Source organism: Theropithecus gelada, chromosome X (assembly GCF_003255815.1).
Source record: "Theropithecus gelada isolate Dixy chromosome X, Tgel_1.0, whole genome shotgun sequence".
Classification (NCBI taxonomy): Eukaryota; Metazoa; Chordata; class Mammalia; order Primates; family Cercopithecidae; genus Theropithecus; species Theropithecus gelada.
Genome location: NC_037689.1, coordinates 150,460,119 through 150,484,328, shown reverse-complemented (window position 1 = coordinate 150,484,328; position 24,210 = coordinate 150,460,119). Strand labels below are relative to the sequence as shown.

At 54.3% G+C, this 24,210-nt stretch overlaps 1 protein-coding gene across 4 annotated transcripts in view; it reads right to left on the bottom strand.

Annotated features, from left to right (window-relative positions):
• The window catches only part of ZNF185 (zinc finger protein 185 with LIM domain), a 56,300-nt gene extending 34,623 nt beyond the window's left edge, over positions 1–21,677 (bottom strand). Inside the window, exons 1-14 of one of the 4 annotated variants that reach the window (XM_025373173.1) lie at positions 21,457–21,677; positions 21,147–21,270; positions 20,777–20,842; positions 18,867–18,905; positions 18,674–18,751; positions 17,881–17,970; positions 16,963–17,052; positions 15,620–15,703; positions 15,282–15,323; positions 13,777–13,860; positions 13,224–13,313; positions 7,423–7,509; positions 4,094–4,198; positions 2,909–3,007 (exon numbers count right to left, since the gene is read on the bottom strand). In XM_025373173.1, coding sequence (XP_025228958.1) covers positions 2,909–3,007; positions 4,094–4,198; positions 7,423–7,509; positions 13,224–13,313; positions 13,777–13,860; positions 15,282–15,323; positions 15,620–15,703; positions 16,963–17,052; positions 17,881–17,970; positions 18,674–18,751; positions 18,867–18,905; positions 20,777–20,842; positions 21,147–21,270; positions 21,457–21,490 — 1,112 coding nt within the window. In that variant the 5' untranslated portion in view covers positions 21,491–21,677. The remainder of the gene's footprint in view (positions 1–2,908; positions 3,008–4,093; positions 4,199–7,422; positions 7,510–13,223; positions 13,314–13,776; positions 13,861–15,281; positions 15,324–15,619; positions 15,704–16,962; positions 17,053–17,880; positions 17,971–18,673; positions 18,752–18,866; positions 18,906–20,776; positions 20,843–21,146; positions 21,271–21,456) is intronic. The other 3 variants (XM_025373174.1, XM_025373175.1, XM_025373176.1) reach the window with 3 other exon arrangements.
• Between the last annotated feature and the right edge of the window lie 2,533 nt (positions 21,678–24,210).

The window sequence follows — 24,210 nt, the reverse complement described above, 5'->3', positions numbered from 1 at the left end:
TCTGGGCCTCAGTTTTACCATCAATGAAATAGGGATGCCAATCATGTCTGTCTCGTAAGTATTCTGAGAAAAGTAAATGAGTTCATAGATGCCAAGTACTTTGAATAATACCTGGGCCATAACATGTGCTAATGTGTTCCTGTTACTACTGGGCCCTGTGGCTGTTTGTAGAAGCAGTGCTCCTTCCCAGTCCACCTGTATTCACCCACTCAATATGGATTTTGTGGCGAATGTCTTACCCACCCTTCACAGGGTTGAGTCACATTCTCTGTGTCTCTGTAAGCCAGGCAGACTGATGCTCACGGCATGCTGAACAATCACTGCCTATACAAGTCTGTGCCCTCCACTAACCAGCACACTCACTAAGGGGCGCTCTTGTTTGGTCCCAAACCTCTTTATGCCAGTTGTATTTGCACAAGAAGGGGACAGCAGGTCCTGGCCTCTGAAACCAGTGTCTCTGAGCAGGTCCAAGGAAAGGCCCCTGGGGCAGTAATTTAGTTATTTGAGCTGCCTCTAATGGGGAAGAATCACTAAGTTCAACGATTAAGTAAATCCATGAAAATGAATGGAAAAGGAGAGTGGTTGTTTCCATGAGAAACAACCTTGCCTTTGGAAAAACAATAAAGGAGTTTGTTGAAAATCATGGTCAAACTAAGTGTGTGGTCAGCCCTCTATGTTGTGGGTTCCACATCTGTGGATTCAACCAAGTTCAGATTGAAAATATTTGGGACCAGGTACCGTGTCTCATGCCTGTTATCCCAGCACTTTGTGGGGCTGAGGTGGGTGGACTGATTGAGCCCAGGAGTTCCAAACCAGCCTGGGCAACATGGTAAAACCTTATATCTACCAAAAATACAAAAATTAGCCAGGTGCGGTGGTACACACCTATAGTCCCAGCTACCCGGGAGGCTGATGTGAGAGGATCCCTTGAGCCCCAGAGGTTGAGGCTGCTGTGAACTGTGATCACACCACTGCACTCCAGCCTGGGTGACAGAGCAAGGCCCTGTCTAAAAAAGGAAGACAGGAGAGGAGGGGAGGGAGGGAGGGAGGGAGGGAGAGAAGGGGGGAGGGGAGGGGAGGGACTTGGAAAAAATAATTAAAATAGGATGGTTGCATCCATACTGACCATGTGCAGGCTTTTTTCTGTCATCATTCCCTAAACAATACAGTATAACAACTATTTATATACCACTTACATTGTATGAGGTATTACAATAATCTAGAGATGCTTTAAAGGGTACAGGAGGATGTGCATAGGTTACATGCAAATGCTACACCATTTTATATCAGGGACTTGAACATGCATGGATTTTGGTATATGAGCGAGGTTCTGGAACCAATCCCCCACAGATACCTAGGGACGACTATATAGGTAAGACAACTATAAAAGACTGGGTTAAAATTTGTGAAAATCTAGAAGATTCTTCAGATGACTTTACAAGTAACTTTGAGGCCTGGTTTCACTTTAAGGAAACAGAGGACAGCACAGCCTTCGTGTTATGAGGGTGTATAAGCAGGCGGGGCGACACGGAGGAGACAAGAGCCACCCAATCACAGTAGACCAGAAGTCTCTTCGCGACAGCCATCAGCAGAGCCAGTCAAGCTGCACTACCATGGGGAGAGTAGCGGGAGCCCCAACTGGATAGAAGGCCAAAGGTTCTGCCATGCAGGATCCAGTGGGTCATGGGAAAGGGTTGGGACTTCATTCTAAGGAAAATGGAGAGCCACTAGAAGGTTTTAGCAGGGGAGAAATGTGATCTAGCTTATTTTTAGAAAGATCCCTCCAACACCTCTGCAGATGGCAAAAAGATGCAGGCTGCGTGGACAGGGCTCTAGCGGAGTCCTCCCCATTAGTGGCAGCTCAAAGAACAGAGTCTCTGGTGGCCTCTCCTTGGACCTGCTCAGAGGCAGTGGTTTCAGAGGCCAGGACCTGCTGTCCCCTTCCTGTGTTGACTTGTGGGCCTGGATTTAGAAGTCAGGCTCTGCTTCCAGGCATGAATTGCAAACTATTGAAGTTAGTGAGGGAAAGGGGCCCTGGGTATGCTGAGGGAAGTAGGAAAGCATCAGCAGGGCCTTCCCTACAGGATTCCCTCCTTGGCCAGACTGCAGTAGGATGCAGGAGGCAGATGATATCTTGCGGTTGTAGCTCTTTGCAGACACTGGCTTTGCCACTCTTCCCTAGCTATCTGCTCTGAAGAAGGGCTCCAGCATAATTTGGAGCTAAACTATTTATGCCATCATCTGCATACCTAGCCTTTGCCCCAAGGATGATTCAGGCTTGGTTTGGAACCACTTAGGGACAAGTGGGACCTTGCCACTCCCCAAATCACCTGAGAAAGTGGCCCCTGACTTGATCCAGGTCCAAGAAGCCAGAGCCCAGCTGGACACACTGGTCTTTCCAGGGCTACTGCTTTTCCTCTCCCTGAACCTCACAGCAGAGCTGGCCGGGGTAGGGGTGGGGCAGGAAAAGGAGAGAAGGGAGAAAGCAGGAGCAAAGGGCCTCCTAGCTGGTCCTCAGAGCTTAACCGAAAAGTAAGAAGGTGCCGACTCTTCCATCATTCAGTCATTCACTCATTAGTTTGTCCCTTCATGTATTCCCCACACGTTCATTTGACCAGCCCAGGACCAGCACCATGTGGGGGCTGGGCCTCCAGCTGTGAGTGGGCCTAGTGCCTACTCGAGGAGCTTGAGGGCCAGTGGCAGGGGTCAGAAAAAATGAACAAGATTCCAAGAAGTGGAAAGCCCAAGGACACAGGATGTGGTGGAAGGTGGGCGTGTGGGAGAAGCAATAGACAGGAGTCATAGGAAGTGATCAGTGCCCCACCCCCAGCAGTCCAAGCAGCCTGGCAGCTTGACCCTGTTCTGTCACCAGGAGCATGAGAGAACCTGCCTCCCCCGGGCAGCTTACCTTCCTCTCTCAGAGCCGATGTCTACTGCAGCCAAGCCTTCAGGCCAGGAGCCGGTGGCTCCGGATCCCACGTTGCCATCACTCAACTGTTCACTTGACCTGTTATGAGAAGTGAGTATTTGCTGACTCTGGTTGTGTTTTGATCTCATCTAACCCAGATGCCATGAGAGTGGGCCTCAAGTCCAGAAGCACAGGCCTTTAGCTGCTACTCTGTGCTGCTCTGACCAGAGCTGAGCCAAGCCCAAGTTAACTCTAACAGGAAGCATTTCTGTATTTTTTCCAAACCTGATGAGTTGGTTGGGAGCAAGGTGGAAAGTCAGGAGGAGGTCAGTTCATTGTGGGGGCTTATTGCCAACAGAGCAAGGGGCAAGATGTGGGGCTGGTAATAAGCTATAGAGGGATACCTTTCCTCATTCCCAGGGCTCAGGGTCCCAGCTAGAGGCTCCAGGGATCCACACTGAGAAGACGGGTGTGTGGGTTCTTAGCTGTAACTGGCTACCAGGTTCTCACTGAGGAAATGCCCAGCCTGCAGCCACTGCTCACCAGACACATTTGGCACTGGTCTGGCTTGGAAGACAGGTCAGTGGGCTGGCTGTAGAGCGACTGGGGACAATCATCCCATCTGGACTCATCATCCACCACTATGGCTCCAACTTCCCATCCTGGACCCCTGACCCCTTGCCACAATGTCTCCCGTAGTCCACAGGTCATCCTGAAAGTCTCAGCTACATGCTGTATGGGGGCCCACATACTTTGGTCACTGACTCTCCCAGACTGCCAGCTTGGTGGCCTTGCTTTGCCCTGGCCATTGGCAGGGCTGCTTTGTCCTGCAGTAAAAGCATAGTGAGTGTGGAATCTTCAGGGGAATGGAAGGAACCCAGCACAGGCCAGGAGCTGGGGATAGCCTGCCCTGGAGTTTGGTCCTGCTCTCCAACTGGCTCCCTGAGGAATCATGGCAGGGGCCTACCCCACTCCAGGCCTCATTCATTTCTTCATTCTTTCTTTCAACAGATATTCATTAAAGACCTGCACTACCCTAGGCACCGGGGGAACAGCGGGAACAGGACCATCCTGGCCCCAGCTGCATCCATTGACATTGCACCAGAGGCCATGGAAGTCCTTCAGCTGGGTGTATGTGGGCTCCATGTTCTGGGAATGAAGTGTCTGCTTCCTGCACTGAGTTACCTTGCAGTGTCTGTGTTGGGGCCCCTGAAAGCCTCCTCGCCAGCCAAGTCCCTCTGGAGCTCTCTGGAGCAGGGGGCCTCCTTGTCTTTGTGGCCTGGGGAAGACCTATGGAGGAAATAAATGGAAGTTAACGATGCAGCAGCCATTCACACTCAGGTGTGGGCTGTTACCTCATCCTCAAATGCCAGCTGTCTCCACGGAGCTTAAAACCTGCTACTGGGCTGGGTGCAATGGCTCACGCCTATAACCCAGCATTTTCAGAGGCCGAGGCAAGAGGATCACTTGAGCCAAGGAGTTCAAGACCAGCCTGAGAAACATAGCTAGACTCCATCTCCACAAAAATATTTTTGAAAGTCAGGAGTGGTGGTGTGTGCCTGTGGCCCCAGCTACTTGGGAGGTTGAACCTGAAACGTTTGTTAAAAAACAAAACCACAAACAAACAAACCCTGCTGATTGACAGATTGACCAATTCTCAAAACTTCATTAGTAATAGCTACTGTGTTTTGGGTTTGTTTTTGTTGTTGTTATTGTCGTTGTTATTGTTTTATAGCTACTGTGCTGGGATTACAGGCGTGAGCCACTGCGCCTGGCAATAGCTACTGTTGATTGAGCATTTGAGCCTGTTCTCATGACTTTATATACATTAACTCTGCAAATCAACCCCAGGATATGGGCACTGTTATCACCCATGCCCATCTTTCAGATGAGCAAACAGAGGCACACAAAGCCCATGTGATTTGCCCCAAATTTCACAGGTAATAAGAAGAGTAGCTCAGATTCGAATCCAGGCAGTCTGACTTCAGAGTTCTGGACTATATCCCTTTATGGTGTAAGACTGATCCTAATCTCCTAATTTAAGCCCCCTTCTGTTCTCCTTCAGGTCATCAGGGAGACCCATGTTGTCAACTCCAGGAGAGACAGTCCCATCATTATTTCAAACCACCATTCAGTACTGCTGACCCAGTGGGCCACTCCAGCCTTCTCGCCACCCCTCCTCCCTTGACCCTGTCAACACGACCTGCCTACCTCCCTGGCCACACACCTTCCTGGTCTCTGCCTTTTTCTCCTCCCCTTCACGTGCTCCACCACCTGCTAGGCTGTCTCCTCCCCTCCCAAAGCGTCAACTGCCACCCTTGAAGCAGTGATCTCCACTTGTTCCCGCCTCTCCTCTGTACTGGCCTGCACACCCACTACCTCCCAACTGGCCCTCAGGAGGCTCACTCTCAACATGGTGAGAAGTGACTGCCCTCACCCAGCTGTCCCCAGGAGGGCTGGCCAGGTGGCTGCCACTTGCATAGTGAGGTCAGTGCCCAGCTTCCGCTGGCTTGCCACGAGCCCCATGTGAAGCTAGTTTACGCTCATGATTTCAGCTCTATTCTGTCTGCATATAACGTGGAAAGCTCTTGAGCCCTGATCACTCTCTCAAACCTCAATCACAAACCTTCAAATACCTCCCTCCTGGAAATTTGACTTCAATGCCTACGAATATACTCATTAAATGAGTTCACTCAGCAAATGCCAACTCTTTCAATCACCCCTCTCCGTCCCCCTGCTCCCTGCCCCGACTAGTACAATGAGCTATGGTGCAGAAGGTGGAAGGTGGGAGTAGGGCAGGCTGGGCGGATCTGCGTGCTCTGGACCATGTGACCTTGAGCAAGTTACTTAACCATTCAGGGTCTCAGTTTCTTAATCTGTAAAATGAGCATAGTGATTGTATCTACATCCATGCAGAATGGGTGCTGCCATGCAGAATCAACAAGCCCCTCAGATGCTGCCTGGGAAAGAAACTCAGGAGAACGAGGTGACCCAGAAGAGAGGACATTTCAGGTGGAACAGAAAAATGAAGAGGGGAAAGGGCATCTCAGGCAGAGCCTCCAGCCTGCACAGAGAAAGGCCCAGGGAGGGAGGAGCCTGCAGGTGGGGCCAGGTACTGAGTTCAGGCTGCAGAGCATAGTGGGAGGGGCTTTGCAGGGCTTTGTGCAGAGAGCTGGCATAACTACTTCTGCCCTTTGAAAACATCACCCAGGTAGATGTGGAAGGGAGTCCAGGGATGGGATAGTAGGAAACGGCTGCAGACAACTGGGTGAGTGGCAGTGGAGGCCTGAGCCAGGGGCAGAGCAATAGGGATGGAAACATCTCTAAAATAAAATGGGCAGGACTTGGTGCCTTGGGGGCAGAATTAAAAGTGGGAGGAGCCAAGGAGGAGAGTAAAGGGACTTAGAGATCGCTCAGGACTCATCTTGGGTGTCACTTCCTCCGGGAAGCTCTCCTCAAGCACTCCCACCCACGACACTTTTGAGAGGCCTCTGCTCAAAGTTCCTGCCACCCCAGGGATGAAGGGATGACCTTCAGTGTACACTCCCGCTTCTCTCCCCAGTCTCTGGCCTTCACAAGGTAAGGGGCCCAGTCTCCCTGCTTGGATCTCTCCTAGCCTCCACCCCAGCCCCTGAATCCTGCCTGCATGTCACCTGGCTGTCTGTCCTCCACCCCAGGGCAGGGGCTGAGCCCCTCGTGCTCCCTGCTGGTTGTGGCCTCCTTGACCCACCCCTCCCCAGCACAGAGCCTAGTGGCCTGGAGAGCTGTGGACTCTGACCACAGCAAGGGCCCTTCTGGGTAGAAATGAAACCTCCCAACCCGTGTTTCTACCAACCATTTGCAGGGGCAGCCCCAGCCTGTGGCCCCACCAGGGCATCCAAAGTGGCCGTTTGTGAGGCCAGGGGTAATTCTGCATTCATGAGCTGGTAGGGACTGAGGGGTATGAGAGACTGAGAAAACCCACAGACCAAATTTGGAATGAAAACCACTGGGAGGGGATAGAATGACCCCACTCTATTCCCAGTGGCCCTCTCACACAGGCAGGGCAATGTCCTCAGTGGCCTTTACGAGCTCCTTAGACCCAATCCTCCTCCCACCCCCACCAACATCTCCAGCACGGCTGACTGGTCCCATCTTCAGGGATTGGCAGGGTTGAGCTCTCACTTCCCAGGGGCTCCTGGCACACAGCATCTCTGGCTGACCTCGTTCATGCTCATGTCGGCATCTGCCTCCCCCATCAGGCAGATGACAATTCCAGCCAGGGTGTCCTGTTCATTACTGTGTCCCAGGGTCGGGCCTGTGTCCTTACACAGACCAAGTGCTTGCTCCATAATGGTTTTGTGAGTGAAAGAATGAGATGGGGCAGAGAACCCAGGTCGACCATGCCTCCCATCAACCTGTTGGCCCTACAGTGGCAGAGCCAACCCTAGGCCTCATCATTTGCATCCTGAGGCGGCTACCTCCATCTCTAGAATGATGTGCAGGGAGCCAGGACAGCAGCAGGACCCCCATACCTCATGCCTTCCAGGTCTGGGGCCACCAGGCGGAGTCCTGCCCTGGGTGTCAGGATCTGCAGGCGGACAATTTCCTCACCTCTTGAGCTGCGGGCCAAAGGAGAGACCCAGTGGGTTGCAGGTGAGAAAAGTCTCCCCCTTCTCGGGCTGGTGAGTGCGGTGGGCTGCCCAGACCCACTGCCCCCTTTTGTTTTGCTGTCATCTCCTCCTTGGCCTTGAGCCTTGTTGGTGCTGCAGCTGAGCTCGGGCCACTGACCTTAGGCCACTTCCCCAGTCTCCCACCCCTGACCTGAGCCCAACCCTCCCTCAGGCACAGGAAGGGCCCTTCTGGGTAGAAATGAAACCTCCCAACCCGTGTTTCTACCAACCATTTGCAGGGGCAGCCCCAGCCTGTGGCCCCACCAGGGCATCCAAAGTGGCCGTTTGTGAGGCCAGGGGTAATTCTGCATTCATGGGCTGGTAGGAACTGAGGGGTATGAGAGACTGAGAAAACCCACAGACCAAATTTGGAATGAAAAACAGTGGGAGGGGATGTCGCAGACTCAGGGGTGAGGACAAAGGGCCCCTTTGAGCTTTCCTCTTGCCAGCCATGCTCAGAGCCCTCCCCCAGGTGACCACAGGCCACCCCAGACACACATCCCTCCAAATCTGATGCATTCTCTGGCTGTACTGCAAGGCATGACGCCCAGCAGGTTTGGCCATGGTGTGGCCAGGGCCAGAGAGAATATAGAGCTCTCAGGCTTTGTGGGGGTGGACCCTTCACCCCAAACTAGACCTCCTCAGGTCCATGGAGCAAAGCCTAATTCCAAGCCACATTGCAGTCACTCCTGCCTTTGACTGTCCCTGGGCACTGGAAGTGCAGACAAGCTTGAGTCCCAGGCCTGCCCTGGTGAAGCTCTGGGCCCAGCAAAGTCAGACGGGGGCAGAGAGGCATGGAAACTGACCTTGCTGTGCTGTAGGGCCCAGAACAGGTTTCGCCATGGGAGCAGTGGACAAGCTTTATGGAGGCATAGCCTGACCCAGGCCAGCTGAAGCGAGATCAGGGGAAGAGGAGGAGGTAGAGGCTGGCAGAGGTCCTGAATGTACAGACTAGATCTGGTATGGCAAAGGGAAGATGCAGGATGGGCTTGAAGTGGAGTGGGGGGTTTATAGGATCAGACTGGAACTTTAAAGAAGCCAGTCAGGGGTCCCAGGAGGGGTAGGGTTTGGAATGGCCAAGGTGAAAGTGAGGAATGAGCCATGGAGGGCTGGGTCAGTGGGCTGCTCATCTCTGTCCCTCCACTTCCACCCTGGTCAGGGCCTGGAGCGCTCAAAGTGACCAGACGGAAATGGAAGGGCTACCAAGGACAAGGCCTCTCCCATCAGGAAAGCCAGGAGGGGCCCTACACACACAGACAGCTCTGACTTCTCCCCATCTCCTCTCGTGATAACGATGATGACATCGTTGTTGAGGATGATGTCATTTATGATGACAGTATAAAACCCCTGGCTGCCTCATTTAAAGCAGGTGGTGCCAGGGAACCGGGATGTCACAGGTAAGCACAACATATTTTCTCACTGGCGTTTCTGGCTCTGTCAGAGAGGAAATGGGAACAAAGTGTCACCCCAGCCTGCTCCAGTGACTGGTGTCAGACTAGGGGAATTTGGACAGACACAGAGGGAAGATGGCTGTGCGAAGACAGAGGCCGAGATGGGAGTGAGGTGGGCGCAAGCCAGGAAACACCAAGGATTGCGGGCAACAAAAGGTAAGAGAGAGGCATGGAACAGATTTTGCCCCAGAGCCTTTGGAGGAAACATGGCCTTTCCAGAATTGTGAGAGGATAAACGCCTGTGGTTTTAAGCCACTCGGTTTCTAGTACCTTGTTACAGCAGCTCCAGTAAACTAACACAGGGGTCTCTCCTCCCCTGCAACTCGCTACCCCACCACCTCCCCAGACTCCCAACCACAGACATCTCTAGTCCAATCTGAAGTCCAGGACCATGCTGGAAGGCTGCACACCCTTGGAAGGCACTCAAGGAAGAGAGGCAGGCATCTGCTGAAGCCTGAGGCCCAAAACGGATCACAGCCACCTGTGGGAATGTGAGCAACTGTGGCCTGTGCCAAACAGTGTGTGACTCATCCTGCCAAAGAGTGAGGAGGCGGGGATGTGGGGCGGAGGGATACTACGTTTTCACTGCCTTTGGCCGCATTTCCCTCAAATGCCGGCAGGTGGAGATATTGATCTCTTCCTGTATTTGAATAAGGGTCCTGCAGTTCAGCACGCCCCAGAGCACGCCCCAGAGGATACCAGCACCCAGACACTGTGGTAAGTACTTCAGGTGCATTATCTCATTTAGTATTTGAGACAGCCTTGGGAAGTAGCTATTACTGCTCTCCCTATTTTACCCACGGGTAAACTGACGCACTGAGAGATGAAGGGACTTGTTCAAGGTCACACAGTCAGTTCGATGCAAAGCCAGGGTTTTGTCCCGTGCCAGAAGCTGTGCTCCTACTCCCTGCTCCCCAGACGCTCTGCCAGGCAGCATGCTGGGCAGAGCCTAGGACCAGGACCCAGGAGGCCCTGCGCTGGTCAGGTGAGGCAAGCTTGACCAGAGCTGCGGGTAAAGCAGCCAGGTCTGGGGGTGTCGAGAAGGGGTGCTCCAAGAGAGGGTCCCTAAACTGGGTGTAGGTTGCAAGGGGGGCAAGAGTTATGAGGAGCTGACCTTTGCACTGTAGTTAAGGGAGACTGGGCAGGGCAGGGAGTGGGGAGAGGATAGCCTCGATGGGTCTGTGCCTGGGACAAGGCTGTGACATTCTCCTCTTCCACTCTGCCACAAACCAGCCTTTTCTGAGATGCTGCAGGACCCTGAGTTTGGTTGAGTCATTGCTCCTCACGGGCTGGGCTTCTCAGACACCAGGCAGATAGGAGCTGGGCCTGGGAGTACTGATGATGGCTGCCTGGTCCAGTGCAGCACCTAATGGGGTAGGGTCAGAGAAGACGGCCCTCCAGGGTCAGGATCAGCCAGCAGCTTTCCTGGAAGCTGCCTGGGTGAGCTCCAAATGTTGAGAGACCAGAATTGGAGGAAAGAACTATCAGAAGCATCAAGCTGAGCCTCCTGTTGGGAGCTTGCTCCGGACCCTGAATCTCTAGCCTTTATTTGTTATGGCAGCCTGAGCAAACTTAAAAAGCCACCTTGCAATGACAACCATATGATGAGTATTAAACATCCAAAGGAATTTTTTGGAATAAATGTCAAACTGCCTCTTAAATCTATAATACAGCACAGTCTAATTCTCCTCCATTATCTCTCTTTTTTTCTTCTTGTTTTACAGACAGGGTCTCGCTCTGTCACCCAGGCTAGAATGTAAGGGTGCAGTCACAGCTCATTGCAGCCTCAAACTCCTGGGCTCAGGCAGTCCTCCCACCTCAGCCTCCCAAGTAGCTGGGACTACAGGTGTACATCAATGCTCCCAACTAATTTGTAATTTTTTTTTTTGGTAGAGATGGGGTCTTGCTAGGCTACCTAGGCTGGTCTCAAACTCCTGGCTTCAAGCCATCCTCCTGCCTTGGCCTCCTAAAGTGCTGGGATTACAGGCATGAGCCACCATGCCCAGCCTCCTATATTGTCTTCTAACAAGCACCTGAGGCCGAGCGTGGTGGCTCACACCTGTAATCCCAGCACTTTGGGATGCCAAGGCGGGCAGATCACGAGGTCAGGAGTTTGAGACTAGCCTGGCCAATATGGTGAAACCCCGTCTCTACTAAAAATGCAAAAATTAGCCAGGCATGGTGGCATACACCTGTAGTCCCAGCTACTCAGGAGGCTGAGGCAGAAGAATCGCTTGAACCCGGGAGGCGGAGGTTGCAGTGAGCAGAGATCACGCCACTGTACTTGAGCCTGGGCGACAGAGCGAGACTCCATCTCAAAAAGAAACAAAACAAACAAACAAAAAGGCACCTGAATCCATTTATTGCCTTTCTTTAACAGAGAAATAAGGAGAAACGAGAACTGTATACTGTTATGGGCTGACTTGTGCCACCCAAAATTCATATGTTGAGGTCTTAACCCCCAGGACCTCAGAATGTTACTGCATTTGGAGACGGGGCCTTTAAAGAAGTGGGTGGGCCCTAATCCAATTGGACCAATGTCCTTAAAAGAAGTGATTAGGGTCTGGGCGCGGTGGCTCATGCCTGCAATCCCAGCACTTTGGGAGGCCAAGACAGGATGATTTGAGTCCTAGAGTTCCAGACCAGTCTGGGCAACATGGTGAAACCCTGTCTCTACAAAAAATAAAAAAATTTTTAAAAAACAAACAAAAAAAACTAGCTGGTTATGGTGGCATGTGCCTATAGCCCCAGCTACTCAGGAGGCTAAGGCTGGAGGATCTCTTGAGCCTGGGAGGTCGAGGCTGCAGTGAGTGGTGACTGTGCCACTGCACTCCAGCCTGGGCGACAGAGTGAGACTCTGTCTCAAAAAACGAGAAGTAATTAGGATGCAGGCATACACAGACAGGGATGAGCACATAAGGACCCAGGGAGAAGATGGAGTCTACCAGTCAAGGAGAGAGACTCAAGAGGAACCAATCTTGCCATCACCTTGATCTCAGACTTCTAGCCTCCAGAAGTAGGAGATGATAAATTTCTGTGGTTTAAGCCCCCCAGTGTGTGGTATAATACTTTGCTGTGGCAGCCTTTGCCCCCATATCCCTCAGTTGCCAAGTTCCCTAGATCAGGGGTCCCCAACCCCGGCCTGAGGACCAGTACCAGTCCGTGGCCTGCTGGGAACCAGGCTGCACAGTAGGAGGTAAGCTAGCGATCATTACTGCCTTAGCTCCGCCTGCTGTCAGATCAGCAGATTCTCATAAGAGCACGGACCGTATTGTGAACTACACATGTGAGAGATCTAGATTGTGCACTCCTTATGAGAATCCAATGCCTGATGATGATGAAGGTGGATTCTGAGGTGGAACAGTTTCATCCTGAAACCATCCCCTGCCCCGTCCCGTGGAAAAATTGTCTTTCACGAAACCAATCCCTGGTGCCAAAAAGACTGGGGACCTCTGCCCTAGATATTGCCTTGTAAAGAAATCTCAAATCTTCTTTTCCACATTTTCTAAGGTTCTTATGGACCAAAGTTCTTATGGGGAGAGTCAGACAACTGAGAAAATCAAGAGACGGAGAGAGTGAAAAGGAGGAGCACCCTGGCAGTCTGCTGCCTGGGGCCATGGAGAGAGCTGGCCTCGTGCTCCTGGCTCCCTCTGTCAGTGTTTCTGTCTCCCTCGCAGCACCGAGGAAGTAACCCTGAGGACATTGGTCACCTGTCTATAAATGGCTGTGGAGCTCAAATTGGGGGATTGCTATGGTATTAGGAGAGCCTTAACAGCCCTTGGGGGCCTGGGAAGTGACCTGTAGGGACAGGCCCTCTCCCCTTCTGGATGCAGGGGTCTTCCAAGGGTGCTACAGAGATGCAGCTCTTAGGAGACCTAGATTTGAGCAAAGGTCTCAATCCAGCAGGCACTTTAAACAGCAGCGACAACAGAGTGGTGGCTCTCCCTACAGGACTGGTAGCACCATTCTGCACAAAGTACAGGAAGGTATTAGTTGTCCACAGACAAGAGAGCACCATTATCTGCCCAGATTCTCAGGGATCAGAAATCAGGACAAATCACGGCCCTTCCTGGAGTGAGATCACCAGCACTCAGCCTGTCCTTGCCCCGTCATCCCACTGCCACACCCTCTCCAGCTGGCAGAACCAGCCAGCCAGGCTGGCGGGAAGCCATCACACCCACTCACAAGCCAGAGTCAGCTCTCGGCACCCACCTGAGCTCCTGGCTCCCACCGGGGCTAGGCATACTCGGCAGGCACCCGATCCAAATTGCCTGAGACGCTTTGGTCCTGCCTTCATCCGCACTGGCAAAGAAGGTGGCTGTGAGAGGCTCTGGAGATGTCAGAGCCTCCTCCCTGGGCATGCTGAACATGGCTAACTTATTGGAGTGCAAGGAGCAAGTCTGACAATGGCAGGCTACTGCCATGGTGGCTGGCCCTCTCAAACCCCAAGGATGGTACTTTTTCTTGGGGTGTTCAAGTTGCCACCAGGCTCAGTGGTGCAAGGGTTAAGGTGACACAGATACATAGTCAACAGACCAGAGCCAGGTGCTCTCTCCCGGGAGGCTGGACTGTTTTGCTCCTTTCAGCACTGGGACATCCAGCCAGATGGGCCCTTACTGATTTCGTTGTCCCATCTTGTCACTGGGCACATAGAGACACTGATCTCTAAGCCCAGCATGGAGGTGCCCTGACTGAGGTTCCTTAGTGACTGAGTGGCAGGTGTAGCAGCCACCAGCCCTAGGCAGAGATGAGCGCAATGGATTACCTGTTTGGGCCGGGAGTGGATCTTGCCAGAGCAGATGGGTCCTGGCTCTTCTCAGAAGGCCCGTCCTCTTCCACCACCTCCACCCTTTGAGCAAGAAGAGAAATGGTGCTCGTGGTCTTCTTGGCTGCCCTGGAGCTTGCAGGCCTTGAAGGACATGCTTCCAGTGGTGTCTAACTGGGCCAACCCTTCAGGATCACGGCCAAGAGGTGGCCCAGGCTGGGGGTTCAGTGATGCCAGCTCAGGATAAGGACAGCATACTGGCTTGAATAGTGTCCCCCCAAAATTCATGTCCCCTGGAACCTGTGACTGTAACCTTATTTGGAAATAGGGTGTTTGCAGATGTAATCAGGTAAGATGAGGTCATACTGGAATAGGATGGGTCCTAAATCCAATGACCGCTGTCCTTGTAAGAAGAGGGAAATCTGGACACAGACACACAGGGAAGAGAAGGCCATGTGAAGACAGAGGCACAGACTGGAGTGATGCAGGTACAAGCCAAGGAACGCCAAGGATCGCCAACCACCACCAGAAGCCAGGAGAGTGGCCTGGGACGGTTTCTCCCTCAGAGCCTCCAGAAGGAACCCACCCTGCTAACACCTTGATCTGGACTTCTGGTCTCCAGAACCGGGAGATAAGTCTTTTCTGGTTTTTTAAGCTGCTCAGTTTGTGGTACTGCGTTACAGAAACCACAGGAACCAAATGGAACCAGGAAGACCCCCCGCCATTCTCTGTCACTTCCTTTGTGCTGCCCCCATCCCTGCTCTCTGTATTCCTGCCAACCTTCCGGTCTTCCAACCCAGCAAGCTAGTCCCACCCCGGGCCTGGGCACCATGGGGCCCTCTGCCTGGGGCAGTTGGCATGCTATCTTCTCTTGGGTTTTCAGTCCCCAGCTAGCCACCTCAGCATGGAGAGAGGCCTTCCCTGTCCACTAAACTGGAAGTCCCTCAAATTCAACTTTCCAGAATTTTCTTTCCTGCTTTCCCCCGAATATTTTCCTCCTCCAGAAGGTGCCCTGTCTCAACTAATGGTGACACCCCTCCCTCAGTCAGCTGGAGTGTCCTGACGTTCTGATCATTCCCTATTAAGCCCTGTTCACCCTTTAGGGCCCATCTCCAATGTCACAGTCACCTCCCAGGGGAAGTTCTCCTGATGGCCCAGGTTTTGATCCTGCGTGACAGCAGAAGGCAAGGCAAGAGGCAAGCAACAGGGGCAGGGGAACAACTCCCAGAGGGCCTTGGAAATGCTCCATCTTGGGTCAGGGACCCAGCCCCATTAGCCATTGGCAAATGGAAGAGCTTGACCACATATGCTACCACATATGCTACCACATATGCTACCACAGCCTCCAGACAGAAGCCCCCAGCCCCTCACAACTTCCCCTGCTCAGGGACAGTAGCCCCCACATCCACATCCCCTCTCCACAGCTCCCACATTACACCCCAGCTGACGGAAGGCCTTCCTGTGGCCAGTAACAGGCTTCCAAGATGTCCCTTGATGACACTTACCTCTTCGCAATAAACGGCGCCTGTGTCTCCTGGGTAGGACTGCTTGAAACGAAAGAGAAAGGCAAAGCTTTGGGCAGAGCCCGTGGGCAGGTGACATCAAGACTGCTTTACCCCAGGGGGTCCTGGGTCCTCTCCCATTCCCGGCACTTCACCTTCCCTGGTGGTAACCGCCAGACCTCTCCATTTTCTAGAAAGTACATCTGAGAATCTGAGAAGGCTCAGCTAGGAAGGCCCTTGGGGGTGATCTCTCCACCCACCCTTTCATCAGCCAGAGAAGGCTGGAGCTCTGAGGAGAGGAGAGCTGTCCTAGAGCCTGGAGCCAGTTGGTGGCAACTCACCCAGTGCTCTTCTTGGCTGCCGACAGGACGTAGGAGTGCTCCCGGGGAGCTGTTCTCCTCAGAACACTGCTTGCAGCCTCTGACCTGGGGTGACACGGGGTGGGGGAGCATCTGATGGGTGCCAAGCTGGACATGCTCTGCCAGCCTAGCCTGGGATGGACTCGGGATGACTTAGGGCCAGCCCAGGGAGGCAAGGTATGGGAGAAACCAGATTTGCACCTGCTCCAAGGACTATTCAAAGGAAATGTAGAAACTGAAGGAAGGGCAGCCCACGTTTATCAAGTGTGTGGCATGTGCCCAGCTCTGCGCCAGATGCCAATGTCCTCGCATTGGTTTATTGCTCTTCTCAATCCAGGAAAGTAGGTGCTAGTATCCTCTGCAATTTACAGATGAGGAAACTGAGTCCAAGAAGCTTTCATTATTTGCCCAAGAGCACTCACCTAGCAGGTGGCAGAGCTGGCATTCAATGCTAGGCCACTCTTAGCTTCTGGCTCTTTTCCTTGCTCCACCCAGGCCTGGGGGCCCCTGCCACTGTGAACTATCCCCTGAGGATAGCCAATCTGCCAGGGCCTTTGGCAGTGGGGCTTTGCTGTGATTCCTGTGCCACAGATGGGTCAGCAGATACGGAACTGGTGGCTGGCTGAGCCCAGAGAGGGGAGGGCTTTATTTCCTCAGGGCCCAACTGCTGTACAGGCCCCAAGCCGAAGGCATACAAAAGGTGCTTACAAAACCCTGTCACAGTTCACCAGTACTGGGTGGTGTGTGGTCAGTCCCCATGGACAAAGGACTGAGGAGGGGCAAGGGTCCATGGAACTTTGCTGGCCTGCGTGGATGAGGGCAACTTGGTGCAGAGACTGGGGTAGAATTTCAGCAGCATGGGGCACACTCCCACTGCTGCGCGTGCTTGGGGCTCAGTTTGGGGTCCAGGGGCATTCAGAACTGTGGAGTCAACCCCTGCCCCCAAGGCATGCAGATCATGCAGATCATGCAGATAGAGGGTACTGGCTTCTCCTTGAATATTTTTGTCCAACTGTCTCAGGGCCCTTTCTAACAAACCGATTTAGAGCCCTGAAGAGCCTCCAAATGAGGTTTATCCCTGGACGCACAGTACGTAGGTTCTACCCCACAGAAGGTTCTCAAGGGCCCCTCAGCTGGCCCAACACTGAGTGGGTGGTTCTGGCACTCAAAGAATGACCCCTATTCTCATGCTCCATGGGCTACCGCTGATGGCCTACGTGTTGTGCATTTTGTCACCCCAACCAGTTCAATTCATTCCAGCAGTCTTCGAAGACTCAGGCTCCTGCCCTGCCCCCTGGGATGCCCAAAAGGCACCATTCCGTTACCTCCGCTTCTGTTCATCTGAGGAGAAAGGCACCTCCTCCTCCTCCTCGGTGTCCCCTGATGTAGAGCTGCGCCTGACATTGTAGGGTGCCCTAAGAGAGGGGAGAGGCACTTTTCTGTCATAGGCTGCCACCCTCAGCAGCTTGGCTTCCTGGCTTTCAACACCAGTGACAAGGCAAGTCAGTATCTCTGCCTTTGGGCCTTAGTTCATGCCACTTGTTCCTCCTTGAGAGCCAGCTCTCCCCTCCCTCCCTGTTTGAGCCTCTCTCCTTCCCTAGAAAGGTTACCCAGATGCTCCCCATCCCTGGATGGTGGAGGCAAGGGACAAACAACAGAAAGATGTGGTCCCCTGGGAACTAGAGGCACAATTCACACCTCTGTCCAGAGAACCCCCCTCCCTGAGCATACAGTGGGGGGTGGGGGGCTTTGAAAGGGACCCCAAGGGGAGCACGAAGTGGAACCCCAAAGGTTTCTATCCAAGAAGCAGCTCAGATTTAGGCACACGATGCTCAGACTGACAGCAGCACCCTGAGGATCCCCAGGCCCCCAGCCCAGCGCAGCCAGGCAGAGCACCTGAGGCTCGGCAGGGTGCAGGGCCAAGCCCAGGAAGCACAACCAGCCAGCAGCAGCCTCACGACCCATGATCCTTTCCCCAGATCCGTGGGGCCCCTCCTACAAGCTTCCTGCAGTCCCTCCTCTGCCTCAGATTAGACGTGCAATGTGCACTGCCATCCAGTTTTCTGGGACTTGTTACCCTCTGGTGGCTCCAGGCCACAGCTGCAACTGGCAGGGAGTGTCAGGCAGGCGGGACTTCCCGGGCTGCGCTCGGAGGCAAGTAGCCAGCTGCCTTCAGCGGACCCAGAGTTTGGACTTGTTCCTTGGAGGAGGGAACCACGGTGAGCCTGGTGTTGCATACTCACAGCTTCTTGTAATCCTCAGTGGTCATCTTGTAGCCAGAGGAGGAGGGGCGGGGAGGACCAGTGTTAGCTGTTCTCACCAGACTGGCAGCACTAGAGAGGAGAATGTTCCATGTATCTACCTGCAGGCTCCGTCCTGCCTCCAGATTTGGCCATACAGCCCAGTGGACACGTGATAGGTGGGCCAGGAACTGCCTGGGAGCCTTTCCTCTCTGCTTTTGGCCCTGACAGACACCCAGAACTGTGCTGCTCAGAACAGGGCAGCCCCTGCTGCATAGGCAAATCCCACCGAGCTTCAGGGAACAGCCCAGAGGGCTCTTGCCTATGTCTTTGCTTCCTGTTTCCTGATCCCTTTGGCCTTTCCAGTCTGATGGAGCCCCAGGCAATGTCTGATGCCAAGGTGCTTGAATTGCATGCAACTTCAGCCTTCTCAATGCCATCAGCAAGTCAAGTCAAGGGTGCCCACTGCCAGACTAGGGGGACTCTACACCCAGCCCCTCCCAAACTCCTGCACCTCTCTGTCCCAGTAGCCAGGACTGACCCCAGGACAAGGACACTGTTAGTGGCCCAGGACCTCCCAGAGACCCACACATCCACTTGGGACTGCCAGTCCCACCCCAACCCATCTCCTCTGGCCACCCCACCCTGCTCTCCAGGATCCTGCCCTACACAGGATGAGAACTGGCACCTCCAAGGCCCCACACTCCTGACAGGCAGAGCGCTCTCTCTGCCACAAGCCCAGACCAGGCCCTCACACCTCCCCACTGGCCGACTGGCCAACACCCCATGGACACACCTTTTTGGAGTCCCGTTGGCCTTGGGGAACTGCTGCTGGGGCTGGGAAGAGCTGTCTATGGGCTTGGTGAACACTCCCCTGAAAGAGAGCCCAGGAGATGCTGGTGAGCTCCCTGGAGGGGCTGGAGGGGTAAGAAGTCAAGGGGTGGTACGAGTGGGCACAGGAAAGCCGGCAGAGTCCTGCGGTCACTTACCGGATGATGTAGCCAGTCGGAGCCCTTGTGTTCGGAGGCCTGCCAAAGGGAAGGAGGGGTGGAGTGAAGCGAGGTTTGCTGGAGGGCTCAGGTCATCCTACTTTATCCTGCCCTTAACTATAGCAAATAAGGTTGGCTGGCAAGTGCTCCAGGTGTCCCAGTACAGCAGAAACGAGGGGTGCCAGCCCCCTGTGCCCCCAGTCAGGTGTCTGCTCCACTCTGCCTGTTTCCTTCATGCTCCCCCAGGAAAAGAGCCCAAGGTGACTCCTCATGGCAGGTTGATGGCCTCTCCAAAGTCCAGCTTCTCCTTGGCCAGCCGGGCCCCAGTGCTGCGCCGAGGGAGCGCTCCTCTCAGCTAACAGCCATCCCATCCTCTGTGCTTGGGGCTGAACCAGTGCAGGCTGGAGGCTCCCCAGTCAGAGCCAGAGGCTTCCCCTCAGCCCGGGGCCTGACCTGATCTCCCTCAACAGCCTCCACCAGGAAGGTGCATGAGGACCTGAGGGTGAGAGCCCAGGCAGCAGCCAACCAAAGCCAGTTGTCCCCCTTCCTGTCCTTCAGGGCCCTCTTTGCTCCAGCTCCTTGCATGCCCACACCCCAAGTCTTGGTGGAAGTTTGAGAGGAAAGGGCATGTCCAGGGCTTGTTCAGTGGCTGGGAAACATTAGGCTCCAGGTGTTTGAGACCTTCTGCTTGGCAGCAACTGAGGGGGCTCAGATAACTCAGGGGGCAGCTAAGGTGAGCAGGCAGGGAGCTGACAGCCGGGTGTGGTCGGCCTGTAAGTTCTGGCCTCGGGCAGGAGTTAAGGGCCCCTGCAAAGAGTCCTCCTCAGAGTTAGGGGAGGAGTCAAGGGGTCAGGGTAGACCCTTCTGTCCTGCAATGGATGGGATTTGGGCTGGAGCATCAGGGTTTGGGTCAAGGGCAACAGAGCCCCAGTAGTCTCCATCCCCACAATCCTAACAGGAGACAGCCTCCCAGAGGTGGCCATGTTGCAGGCACACGTGGGGGTTCTCGCTCTTGTATTCAACTGTTTATTAGGGTCCTGCCTGAGCCTCCTGCTGGGATGTCAGTTTCCCGAAGACAGGGCCTTTGTCTTGGCCACTACTGCATCCTCTGTGCCCAGCATGGGACCTGGCAGGTAGTGGGAGCCGAGTCATCGAGGGGTGACAGAGAGACCGTAGTTACTAAAGGCAGCCCTGTGTGCCGGCTGTAAACTTGAGGCCCTCCCTTCCAGAGGCTACCACTGCCTCTACCACCCCCTGAGAAGCCACCTGTCAGCTGTTTGGAGCAAGAAGCAAGCCTGAATTTCAGTTCCCTTTCTCTTTCAGGAGCAGTTCCTCCAGATGCCAGCAGGGTGTGCCTACGCTTCAGAGCCCCTCTGAACACTGTTATGGAAAAGTCCCCAAAAGAGACAGAAGCCAGTTCTCCTTGGTCAGCTGACAAAATATGTCACGATAAACTTGGGAGACAGTCAGAGCAAACTCATGCCTCTCTACAGGCATGCCAAGTCCCAAGTACACTCAAGCAGTCAGGGCGACCTGCAGGAGTGAGTCACTGTGACTCTGGAAGCTGCCCAAAGCATCTCAGAGGCAGTCTCACTCCCTGCAGGGAATGGGTGGGAGGTCAGAATAATCGTCTTCTTAAAGACAACTTCAATCCCAGTTAACAGCTGGAGCCATGGAGGCCCAGCAGGGAAGTCAGCTGCCCCACAGCCACACAGCAAGGCCAAGGGCCTGGACCAAGTGACTCCTACACTCCCTTTCCTGCAGATTTCAAATTACTCATTGCAGACTCTTGGCTGGGGCTGCATCCCTGTCCCCTGTGGACTGCCCACCCCTCCCTGTTGAGGGCTGACCCCAAGCCTTAGGAGAGTCCCTGGGGCTGACCCACCAGCCACCTGAGTACCACCTCTTACCTGGGCTTTGGAACCTCCCCAGCTGATGAAAAGGATGTGGCACGACTCCGACCTGAGGGCAGCTCTCTGGGGGAAAGAGGCATCCTGAAAGAGTGGCTCCAAGACTCCCTGCCACCTGCCACCCTGTGGCCTCCATCCTAGAGGCTGCCCAGCTAGTCTTGCCATTTGTGCCTCATATTCTCCTTCCCAGGCAACCAGGGGCCCTCCCACCCTGTGACATTGCTGGATAGCCTTTCCCATGCTCTGCCCTCTACATGGCCTGGTGGAGCTCTGAACGGTGGAAGCCCCTTTGCATCCCCAGGTATGGTCAGGCCCCCACGGATTGCACGCCCCCACGTTGCTGCGGTCCCTCCCGGCCTCCTTGCCTTACATGGTGCGACCCTCCGATTCATCCTGCTTGGTGATCCAGCTCTTGTCCCCCTTCAGCGTGGTTCGCACTTTCATCTGCTTGAGGACGTTATTGCGCTCCTCCTCACCTGATGGCAGAGGCTTCCCTGTGGTAGGAAAAGCCACCAGCCTCAAAAGAGGAACGCAGCCCCAGGACCCTCGGCCTCCGTTCCAGTCCTCCCAGTATGCTGCTCTCCCTTTGCTGCTGGGACAGTGCTTGCGGCCTGTAGGGGCAGGCTTGGAAGAAAACAGCCCCAAGCAGAGCCCGGGACACCAGGGAGCCCAGGCCTCACCTTTGGTGCTGCCTCCAAGAGCTGAGATACTCATGGTGATTGCTCCGCAGGTCTCTTCTCAGTTGATTCAGCAGGGCTTCTGGGGATAAAGGCAAGCAAATGCTGTCACTTCATTCATTTGTAGTGTCTTGCAGGTGACCATATGTGTCCTGGTACACCAAGATCATCCAGACTGCCCTCTGCACATTGGGGGTGGCAAGCGTTGGTGGAGTGCTAAGTATGGGCAGAAGCCAGGGGCAAGCACTCACTGTACCTGCTGCTGCCCAGCAGCACACCCACCTGCCTGCCCAGGGCTGCTCACGTAGAGAATGTGGAGCTCAGGGGCTGCCAGGGACTGTCTGTTCAAAGCGATCACTGATAACAGGAGAACATGAGCCCTCCTACAGAGTGCTAACGGCCTGGCTCAGGCTGGGGAGTGTCGGGGAGACAGCTGGCACCGGTGGACTCAAGAGGGTGGGACAGAGTGCATCTAAAGCCGAACAGCTTCAGGGCAGGCAGATGGCCTGTTGGGAGGGAGGGGCAAGGGGACCAGCTGCTTTGGGGTTGGACCTTGCCTCTCACCCCTTAGGAGTTTTCTGACAGACCTTGGGCAGCTCAGCTAACCTCTCTGAGCTGCCTCAGTGTCATCATTTGTAAAATGATATTTAAAAAAAAATTCTACCTTTCAGGACTGCTGTGAGGATGGAATGCGCCAACGTTCCTATAAGTACCTGGCACCACCTGAACAGGAGCCAAGCAGCAGTAGCTCTCAAGTCATCTGCTAGGAGAGGCGCGGTGGGTGGTCCTCAAACAGCACAAGAATGGTCTGGGGTGTGCAGCCCTGTTTCCTTCAGGGGTTGGCTCCACCTTCAGTGGGGAAGCCCAGGGCCCCACTGCCAAATCCTAGTGGCCCTCAGGGACCAGGCGAGTGTGGCATTATGGTAAGGGCTTCCTTACGCCCCTCGCCCACAGCTGCCTCGAGCTCTGCTTCCTCTTCCTCTGTGTATTCTCGCCCTGCTCTGCCCCCTGAGCCCGATGCTGCTCATGCTGCCCAGAATGTGCCACACTGCCTTCAGCCTCTCTGCCCTTGAGCCAAGTGCTGCCCTCTCATGCCCATGAAGGGTTAGCTGTGGTGGTCTCAAGGGCCATTTGCTCCGGAGGAGGGTCCAGGGTGATGAAGCTGGCTCTCCAGGCTGGGAGCCCTGAGTGGCCACAGCCGACCCCTTGAGCCTCAAAAGAGAGACTGGGGACTCAGGCTTGTGGGCATGACAGGAAGTAGGGCCCTGGCTGTGCTGGCATAGTCACAAAGCAGAAGAGCCTTTCTCTCCAGGGTCTTCCATCCCCTGGGCCCCTCCAGGGCTAGGGTCTGACCAGCTCAGCATTGCTGCCAGCTGGCAGGGCCTGGACGTGTTTCTGTAGAGGTCAGGGGAACAGTTGAATGGGCAGGGCAGGGGGACGAGAGCAAACCAAATTCGCCACATCAGCAGGAGCCGGCTCTTCCATAAACTGCACTGAATGAGCAGCCCAGACAGCCCGAGCCTGCTGTGTGCCAGGAATGGCACCTCATCACTGCAAATGGGAGCCCCACGTGCCCAGCCCCGAACCAAAGCTGCCACGTTAGACTTCTGTTGAGTGGAGCTCACTCCACAGGTGATCCTAGGGCCATACAGGCCCAACTGTCCCCATCCCAGCAATCTGTGGAGTGGCCCCATGGGCAGGGCACATGGGCAGAGTCTCTGGGTGCCACTGACTGACTACAGACCTTGGGAGAGTTCCTCATTTCATCTGGGCCTCAGCTTTTCACGTGCAGGAGGACCTCCTAGTCTTTCGTCTTTAGGTTCCTTCTAACCTTGCTAGGCTGTACCAGCTAGTATGACTTATTTTGCGCCGGGCACCTCAAAGACATACTCCCTTCTAAGGCCTCAGGGACTGCAGCCACCAGCTTCCACATATGAATGTGGCAAGCAGGTGACAGCCATCCACAGTTTGGGGAATGGACTCCATCCCAGGCCCAGTACTAGGCACAAGGACTCATCAGTTACCCCTTGTCAAACCTGATGGCCACATTGCCTAGAAGTTTCCTGACAAATCAGGACCAAATAAGCCACTTCCAAAGTCAAGACAGACACTATTGCACATGCAGAATGACAGAGGCAAAGGGTCCCATGGCAAGCGAGGACAGGGCTGGGTGGGAACACCATCGGTCCCCTGCAGAGGGTGCCATGCTGCCTTCAGTCCCGTCTTTATAGCTGAGACTCCATTCAGAAGACTCCAGGTTTATTGCCAGGCAAAGACCTGGGCTGGTGCTTCTTCATGGGCTCCTTTCCCTCACACCTGGCTGAGTCTCACAAGTGAAATTTCCTTTTTGATGAGACAATAAATATGAAAGAGTTAGAAAAATCTCTGCCAAAGTAGAGTCTTTCCATACGATGAAGTGTAAGGCAGTTCTTTGGGACAAGGAGTCTTCAAAGTGATGAGTGTCAGGCAGTGGGATGGGATGGGATGTGTTGGATGGGATGGATGGGATGGATGGGATGGGATGGTTGGGAGGGGATGGGATGGATGGGATGGATGGGATGGGATGGGATGGAATGGATGGGATGGGATGGGATGGGATGTGGTGGGATGGGATGGGAGGGATGGGATGGAATGGGATGGAATGGGATGGGATGGGATGTGGTGGGATGGGATGGATGGGATGGATGGGATGGGATGGTTGGGAGGGGATGGGATGGATGGGATGGGATGGGATGGAATGGATGGGATGGGATGGGA